The following is a 9,968-nucleotide window of genomic DNA, read 5'->3' as shown; positions in this document are numbered from 1 at the left end:
CTTGATCACAAACATATCATCACGTTAGCCAGAAGAAGTATGTGCTTTCAATGTACCAAATGCACCATGGAGACAACATCCAAACTTCGCATGGACCAACATTCCTCAAAACCAAACACCACCAGGTTTCAACAAGCCAACAAATACCTTCAAACAAGGACAAGGACAATGTACCTATAACAATCAGAACAGAGCATTGGTTCCATCCCATTTTAACCAGAACTATCAAAACCCACCTATCAACAACCAAAGAGACCTAGTTCCCGTTACACCATCAACTAGTGTCCAAACAGATAAGCCCACTGAAATAATGCTATCTCATGCAATAGCAAACCTAGATACTAGCATCCATGCAACAATCTCTGAACTTGTTAGCCCAAGATAAAACCTAGAAAGATGTGTTCCCAGGTCAAGCTATCTCTAATCCCAAACCAACAAACACAGCCTTTGAAGCAACAAGTGACATGAACGAAGCTGGAGCGCTAAAAACTCTTTCTTAATCATCTCATCTACGAGGATTGACTCCTCTTGTTCCAATGTATCCTTTTCCTTTTCGTTCCATCTTTTGCTTTAAGGGGATACATCAATAAGGTAACTGGACCTCTCCACTTGGAGGGTGTGGTTGTAAGTGCCGGAGCCTTAGTCTACAGTATATCTCGCATATTCTTTGTAAAACACTTTTTACTCGTCGTTGGAGCAAGTGTGAACCTGTGGAGTGAGTATACAATTTTTCTTTTCTTTATTTTACACTTCTTTTTCAAAAATATTTGATTTCTTTGTGCTATTAATGATAGATTCTCGATACATTAATAGTTAAGTGACTTTTCAAAATGGGCAATGGATTTTACACAGACCAACCCCTAGAACTACGCAATCTAGGGGAGGTTTGAGATCAGCTTTGCTTACTAAGGGTTGCCTATATCACCGAGCTATTCCCCCCGGTCAGGACATTCCATGTCTTGCGCAGTAAATCCCCCAACTCGCGTAGCTGAAGCTCTGTCTGTCTAGATTGGGTTCGCCACATAGCCGACACGAAAGTTGCCTAAGAATATTTGTTATGATTTGTTTTAAAATAGTAACATCTAGAATCACTGCTTTTGAGTACGAGTTTCTTAAAACATCTCTCCATAGTTTTCAAAACCAGAAGATATAAAAAAATGAAAGTTATACGTCTGGAGTAACCAAAATGATACCGGATTGACGTATATCGTCTTGGCAAAATCTCTATATGGATAAAGATATATTTGAATGAGAAAACAAAACCAAAAAAAATAAAAATCGAGGCGTCTCCCAATGAGAATTAAAAAAATAGAGTAATCCAAAATGATACTATTCTCTGTTTAATTCTATCTTTTTGCCTCCACCTCTCTATTTTGTCTCGAGAATCTGACGTTAAAAGACTAAAAAATTTCCATTCTTAAAAATCTTTCCCCTCTCATTTAAATATTTTTCCCTTCTAAATCTCTCTCATTTCTGAAAAACTTTTCAAAAATGTCTTTTATAGTAAACAAAAACCCTCTACCTAGCAAGACTAGATGGATTAGTTTCAATGATCGTGTGCAAGCACTTCCTAGAGAACTACAGCTTAAGATATGGACACATATACCGAAAATCATTCCTGGTTTAGTTAAGAGTTCATACGCACATAAGAGACGAGCTAAGAGAGAAGGCTGGTGCTCAAATTGTCAAACATCAACTTGCCCCGGTCTTCAACCTCATAACAATTCTATTTTTACAGTTTTCATGTGCCAGCCACCTACTCATCGAGCATAGCTGGAGAGAGTAATTCAACTTTCTGGTTGGGATTGACTCAAATTTTCAAAAACTTCCAAGTTTTGGGGACCTGACTTTAAACGACCTACCTTTTTAAAATTTCTGTCAAACTTATTCAAAAACCAAAAAAATTAATTAAAATTTTCTTTATGTTATATGTACATATTTCCCTACAGTTCCTATACAGTTCTTTCCATCATATGCTTCTCATCTACCGTTGCATGTGAGTGTATCATATACCGTTATGTTGAATTTTTGGTGCTGATCATTTTGGTACCTCACGAGTCAAGATCAGACGAGTAACGAAGCATAGATCGGGTCTTGAAGTTGGCAAGGCACTGAGGACAAGATCGGAATTTCCTGATTCATTTGGGCTTGGGCCAAAAATTTCAAACTCTTAAAAGAGGCACGTGCCATCAACCCTTTTAGCTCCTGCAATCGCCCCTTCCCTTCTTCTCCATCCCAAAAATTCCCAACCTTAGCCGCCCCACTTAGCTCGCGCTCGTCCCCTCTTAGCTCGCGACCACCCCTACACCCATACACACCACCATACAATTTTTTCATAGCCTTCCCCATTTTCAACACCCATTCCAACTCAAAACCCCAATTTTTAAATCCCTACTCTAAATGGCTCGAATTCTTAAAATCGTGCCAGAGTAAAAAATTTCAAGACCTCTTCTATTCCGATCTGTTTGAAATGCACTTCAGGGTTGATATTAGAAGAAGAGGATGTGAACCCTTGGTTTTGTTGGAAGATGCGGCTTATTCTCCCTCTCTTACTCTTTCATTTTATAATTGTATGATTAAAGGGGAGGATGATCACATTACGGTTGTTAAGGATGGCCGCTCGCTGGAGCTCAGCAAAGAGGTGGTGAGTGGTGTTCTGGGGATTCCTTTGAAAGCCTGACGGAATATTACCCAGATGGTAAGATCATCAACGTGAAGATGGTAGAGACACTTCTCGAGGGGGTTAAAAACTGTATAGGACATATTGATGACATGTGGAGTCATAGGTAGCAAAGGGGTCGTACGCAGAGTAACGAAGAGGAGACATGGTGCAGCGGATCAAGTCCGCGGTAACCTAACTGCCAAGAACTGCCATATAGGGAGTGGGACAAGTGGAGAGCTGATGAGCGCGAGATGGAGAGGAGATGAATGAACCTGATGAAAAGAGAAGTTAGGAAAAAAGAGACAGTATATAAAAAATAGAGAGTGAAAAAGAAAGAAGAGAGAGAGATAAGTAAATCCATTAGGTTGTAATATTTTGAGTATACATTTTGGTGCCGTCTGTGGGGAGAGCGAAATAAAATGGCCAGCATAACAAAAAAATGAGTAGGAAGACCTAGGAAAGAAACTGTTCGAGAGGTAGTAGAGGAGGTTGTGAGCGAATAAAGGGAGGTGGGTGGAGAAGAAGAGATATCTGATGTGGCGGCAGACGCCACCAGACTTATGCAAAAGGAAATAGTTAGGTTGAGGAACGAGAAAGCTGAGTTGAGAAAGGAAAGGGAAACCACACAGGAGGACATGGAACGTGGGGATCATCGGGGCAGTGAGATGGAAGGGGAAAATGAAGAATACCAGCCCCGGGGAGTAGATCTAGTGGAGGGCATCACGCTGGAGGTAGTACAGGCGATGATTGAGGAAGATAGAGAAGTGAACCTGCGGCTGAAAAAGTGAACCAAAGTGCCGCTCAAAAGGAAGTTGCTAACCTTAATAAGAATCCACTGGCAGATTCAATATGGAATTCGGAGGTGCCTAAGAGATTCAGTCAATCAAGATTTGAAAGGTATGATAGGAAGGGCGATCCAACTGATCATTTGCATCACTTTAGACAACAGATGCCATTGTGGCAGGAAAGTAAGTATGATGGACTGCGCTGCATGATGTTCCCTGCCAGCCTTAAGGGGGAGCCTCGGATTGGTATTACCACTTATCTTCGCGGAGCATCAGTAGATTTGAAGAGCTAGAGCGCGCATTCGTGGACCATTTCATCCACCAGAAAAGGAGGGTAGTGGATATCGCGACCCTATTCAACATCAAGTAGAGGTCAGCGGAATCGTTAAGGAAATTTCTGTGTAGATTCAAAGAAGAGACCCTGAGGGTGGAGAATCTGGATGAACATACAATGGTCATTGCCTTTCAGCATGGCTTGAGGCAGGGGACTAGAGTCCACGAGTCGGTGTCTAAAATAGAAATCACTACTCTGCACGCTCTGTACCCAAAGGTAGAAAAATATATTCGGTACGAGGACATAATGCAAAGAAATGCGAGGGAACAAAAGAGATCCGGGAAGGCAGTACAGGCGGTGGATAGGGATGGTCGAAAAGATAGGAGCAAGAGAGAAAAGAGAGAAGGGGGATCTTACAAAGGGGAAAATCGTGGACCCGAAAGAACTGGAGATCGGAATAGGAGAGATATTCGCGAAAGAAAGCCATACCGTGAGATAGAACAGACACCTCTTAACAGGCCATTAGAGGAAATCTTGCCACTCATCAAGGGGTTGCAGCATTATGAAGGACCGCGGAATACACCTGGAGAGATAGAGGGGAAACCTTTTTGTGCCTATCATCAGATTAGGAACCATGCCACTAACGAGTGTTATGCTTTGAAGTGGCTGGTGGAAAGAATGATTGAGAAGGGGATGCTCAGAGAATTTGTCGCGGAGGTTCGTCATGCTGAGAGAGTGCAGGCTCCTGCTAGGATCTTAGGAACAATAAATGTCATTTACAATGGAGAGACACTCAGAAGAAATACCCACCGAGACAAGATAAGAAAGACAACGAGCTTACAACAAGTAAATGAGGTGGCAAGCACGCCGCGGTTAGTGTTGGGAACCGTGATGGGCGAAGGAAACATAATGTTCACACCGAAAGACTTGGAATCAGTGATTTCGCCGCATGAGGATGCTTTGGTGATTACCATACCAATGGGTAATTATCTAGTGAAGCGGGTGTTGATAGACTGTGGAAGTTCGGTAGATCTGTTATTTAAAGGGGCCATGGAAGAGATGAACATAGATAAAGATCAGTTAAAGACTCCTCAGACCAATTTGTATGGCTTCAATGGTAGCATGATAGAGCCTATAGGGGAGTTAACACTACCAGTAACAGCAGGTTTAACAACGGTATTCACTAGGTTTATGGTGGTAGATACTGGGTCCCAATATAATGCCATTTTGGGGAGAAGATGGATTCATGAAATGAAGGCCATTCCGTCGACCTATTATCAGATGATCCGCTTCCCCGCGAAGGGGGGGATGTACGAAATAAGGGGGGATCAAGTGGCCGCACAGAATATACATCAGGTGACGGTAAAAAATATGGTCCGCGGAACAGGAGGGGAAAAGTTGACATGCGAGAAAGGAGAAGCATAGCAATTACAGGAGGCAGACTCGACTGAAGGATACGAGCCTCCTCAGGGACTGAAAACTTTGGATGAGATTGAGATCGTGAACCTGGTGACAAGCCTCTTTTTGTGTATGCAGATGGTGTATGGTCGTTGAACAAAATAGAAGCGTATCAAAACCTAATTATCTCTCAATAAGTAAAGGATGAGTAGGGTATCGTTCCACTTTTAAGTATATGTTATGTGAAAGACAAGATTGGAAAGGGGGTTTAAGGGATTAAAAACTATGACTGTAGAGATTTTAGATTCTAATGTTAAACTAAACTAAATTAACTAAACTATTGAGAATTTATAAGAGAGAGAATTCAAGAGATTAGAATCCACCAATACTTTTAATCTATGACCTTCTGCTTCATGGTTGTTCTTACAAGTAGACTATAATTAGGCAATCGAGTGAGTGTCGATGCCCTCTTGGACAAAACATCGTTAACAATTAACTCTACTTAAGATTGTTCCTATGTTTATGCTATTAATATCTTCTTTCCTTTTATGTAAGCTCGGGTAGCCATTCAATGTATTACCAAGAGCAACATCAAGGAGTACTTCCTAATAGGGCGGCCATTCAATGAATCACCACTTAAGGCAAACACAAAGAATACTTCCCTAACTCTAAAGAACTATACTACTAGAAAAAAAGTAAAGAACACTAGCATGATATTAATATTGCAAAACATAAACCCTATTCTATACTTCCATCCCCTGGTGTGGGCAATGGAACTAATAACTAAAAACATAAAGAACTAACCTGATTGAAGAACACCATGAACCAGAAGAATCATTAAACCTTAAGCACCGGCTTCATCTTCTCCTTTGAAGGAGAAGATTAGCCTTCCATATAGAAGGAAGAACATGAAGAACGAGAAGAAGAAGAGTTGAAGAACATAAGACTAGAAAGACTAATTTATTAAGACCCAGATAGTTAAAACCGATCTTTTATTATTAATCTCTCTCTACCTCAAGTTCTGGAGACAAGAATATAAGTGAATTGGCAAATTACATGAGACACTTAGGTCTTCTATTTATAGAGGTTACAATGAGCTCTAGAAGCATTCCAAACCGTCATTTGTTTTCTAATACAAATAGACTTCTTTCAGAGTCCAACTTCGTCTCCAAAACTGAGGAGAAATTTGCTACAGTGTCGATCCATGTGTCTGGATGCACTATTCATGCATCTCAGACGCGATCAATGCGTCTAGACGCTCGATCCATGCGTCCCAGACGCGTAAGCCTATTTTGTCTCTTCTGCTCTATCCTTCTATCCTTTTTTGCGAGCTTTGGTCCAAGCAATGAATCCTTTGGCCTTGGGCTTCAAAATAGGCTTTAAAATAGGTCCAAGTCACATCTTTAATAGCTCTAATTCCTTGGCCTTCCCTATGATTGTCCACGAGCTTCCTATGTGATCCTTAATGCTCCGAATTGCTCTGTTTTACCCCTTTTTCTCTAATATTCCACAAAACTCTCTCTTTCACCTATAGAATCATAAAACATAACTTACAAACACTATTAGTCCACTAAGATGGCTAAACAAGAGGCATAATCGAGGGTTAAATAGCACTTTTTGAGCACTTATCACCTGGGGGTGGGAGAGGAAGAGAAGTTTACTTCGGTCGGGTCGGACTTGCCAAAGGAATGGAAAATCAAGCTGGTACAATTGTTGATAGAGAATGCTGATATATTTGCATGGGCGATTGAGGATATCACAAGAATAGATCCAGAGTTTGCTTGTCATCACTTGCATATGAAGGAAGATGCGAAACCTGTAAGACAAAAGATGAGAAATGTAAGACCCAAATACGCGGAGGGGATTCGCGAGGAGGTTATACGGCTTAAGGGCGCGGGGATAATCAGGGATGTGGAATGTACGGAATGGCTGTCCAACGTTGTCGCTGTTCCAAAAAAGAACGGCAAGGTCAAAATGTGTGTTGACTTTACAGACGTGAATAAAGAGTGCCCAAAAGACTGTTATCCTATGCCGCGAGTGGATGAGTTAGTGGACAGAACTGCTGGTTTCAATGTGTTTTCTTTCATGGATGCGTCCATGGGATATAACCAGGTCGCGATGTTCGACCCAGATCAGGAGAAGACAACCTTCGTGGTAGAAAGAGGTACTTACTGTTATACAAAAATGCCTTTTGGTTTAAAGAATGCGGGGGCTACATTTCAGCGGTTAGGGAAAAAAATGTTTGAATACAAGATTAGGAAGGGCATGGAAATATATATTGATGATATGGTGGAAAAAATCATGTCAGAGGAGGAACACTTGAGGGGTCTCCAAGAAACTTTTCACATACTCCAGAGGCATAGGCTGAAACTCAACCCCGAGAAATGCACATTTGGGGTAACTTCAGAAAAGTTCTTGGGTTACATAGTTACTTACTGTGGAATAGAGGCAAATCCTGAGCAGATTAGATCATTGGTTGAGATGTCGTCCCCTCAGAATGTGAAAGAGGTGCAACGGTTGGCAGGAAGGGTTGCAGCATTGAACAGATTTATATCTAAATCATCGGACAAATGCAGACCGTTGTATCGGTTGCTGAGGAAAACGCCAGATTTCCGATGGACCGCTGAGTGTGAAGAAGCCTTTTAGGAGTTGAAGGTTTATTTAGGACAAGCACCTTTACTATCGCGACTGGAGCAGGGAGAGAAATTGTATCTTTATTTGGGGGTTTCAGAGTACGTGATAAGCTCAGTCATGGTGCGAGTTGTAGAAAAAGTAGAGAAGTCAGTTTACTTTCAGAGTAAAACCATGCTAGACGCAGAGACGCGATACAGTAGAATTGAGAAGTACGCATTGGCATTGATATTCTCTGCGATAAAGTTGAAGCCCTATTTCGAGGCTCACTCAGTGGTGGTGATAACAAATCTGCCCCTCAAGCAAGCGTTGAAGGCAGAAAAGTTAGGCATAATGCTAAAATAGGCAGTGATGCTTAGTTGTTACGAAATCCAATATCAGATTAGAATGGCGGAAAAGGCGCAAGCCATGGCGGAGTTCCTAGCAGAATTTCCGGCTGAGGATCCCACTTGGGGAGAGGAAATGGTCATGGACCAGGAGGGAGAATCTAAATGAGATCCCTTGGATCCTTGGGATATGCATAATAGATGGAGAGTATTCGCGGATGGATAAGCTACAGATACCGGGAATGGAATTGGCGTTGTTTTGGTGACTCCTAAGAACACAAGGCTGGAGTTATCAATGAAACTGGGATTCGCGGCTTCTAATAATGAGTCTGAATATGAAGCAGTGATAGCAGGTTTAGATTTGGCACAAGATCTGGGAGTAAGCGAGTTATCGGTGTACTCTGACTCTAACTTGGTTATTTGTCAGATGAATGGGGGGTTTGTGGCACGTTGCCCAAGGATGGCGCGATATCTTGAGGTTCTACAACGAAAAACCGGCAAGTTCAAAAGATTGATTCGCCCATTTGGGGCCGCGGTGAAAAAATAGACATCGACGCTTTAGCATATGTGGTCAGCTTTGTGCTTCCGTGAAACGAGGGGTCGCTCTATTGAAGTAAGGGTGTTGAGCAAGCCAAGTACATCAGAAGAGGAGGGTGTATGGCTCACCATTGAGAGGGAGGCAGGTTGGATGACGCCTATAAAAACTTTTCTGATGGGAGTAGAGATAGAGAATAAAAAGGAGAGACGAAGGATGGAGCAAGTAAGTCAAAGATACATTCTGTTAGATGGGGATTTGTACAGGAAGAGTTTCAGCGGGCCACTGTTAAGATGTATAGGGCCACAACAGGTGCAAGAAGTCTTAGTCGAGGTACATGAAGGTGATTGCGGAAGTCACTCAGCTAGACGAACAACAACCCATAGATTGATATCTCAGGGGTATTTTTGGCCCCCATATGAAGAGGGATGCGATAGAGTATGCAACAACTTGTGAGAAATGCTAGAGGTTTGCACAACTCATACATTCCCCAGCTGAGCCGTTGCATAATGTGTTTAGTCCGTGGCCATTCGCCATGTGGGCACTGGATATAGTGGGGCCCTTGCCCATGGCAAGCGGCAAAAGAAGATTTATGCTGGCCGCCACTGATTATTTCACTAAGTAGGTGGAGGGAGTGGCATTACAGAAAGTCAAAGAAGAGAATGTGAAGAAGTTCCTTTGGGAGAACATCATATGCAGATTCAGATTGCCGTATACAATCATTACGGATAATGGAACACAATTTACTGGGGCAAAGGTGCGCCAATTCCTTCAACCCTACAAAGTGAAACAAGGGTTTTCGGCGCCATACAATCCGGAGGGGAATGGTCAAAGAGGAAGCATCAAACAAAATCATCATGGACAATTTAAAGAGAAAGTTGGAGGACAGAAAGGGAGCATGGGCTGATGAATTGAATCATGTGTTATGGGCTTATCGTACCACACCGCGGACCTCCACGAATGAATCACCATTCGCAATGGCATATGGAGTAGAGGCTGTTATACCTGTGGAAATGATAGAGAAAATGACAAGAACCAGGGCCGTGGAAATGGGACTAAATGAGAAGATATTAGCCATTGAGTTGAATGTCATTGAGGAAAAAAGAGATATAGCTCGCATGCGACTGGAGGAGTACCATCGGGCTACTTTCTGAGAAGATGATAGACGAGTAAAGCCGCGCGCATTCATGATTGGGGATTGGTGCTGCGAAGGGTTACCCCAGCCACTAAGAAGGAGAATGACGGCAAACTAGGACCCAACTGGGAAGGACCGTATGTCGTGACAGAGAAGGGAACTTCTGGAACATACAAGATTGAGACGCCAGCAGGAGCAACGATTGAGAAACAATGGAATATC

The 9,968-nt window shown here is 42.3% G+C and overlaps 1 protein-coding gene across 1 annotated transcript; it reads left to right on the top strand.

Moving 5' to 3' along the window:
- The first annotated feature begins 9,435 nt into the window (after window positions 1–9,435).
- On the top strand, window positions 9,436–9,765 carry LOC147494679 (uncharacterized). Its single transcript, XM_086568210.1, has one exon. The coding sequence runs from the start codon at window positions 9,436–9,438 to the stop codon at window positions 9,763–9,765; it is 330 nt and encodes a 109-aa protein (XP_086424336.1).
- Window positions 9,766–9,968: the final 203 nt, after the last annotated feature.

The sequence above is a fragment of the Coptis chinensis genome, chromosome 6 (assembly GCF_015680905.1).
Source record: "Coptis chinensis isolate HL-2020 chromosome 6, ASM1568090v1, whole genome shotgun sequence".
Classification (NCBI taxonomy): Eukaryota; Viridiplantae; Streptophyta; class Magnoliopsida; order Ranunculales; family Ranunculaceae; genus Coptis; species Coptis chinensis.
Note: the sequence above shows the minus strand (reverse complement) of the source record. Positions and strands in the feature narration are given on the sequence as shown.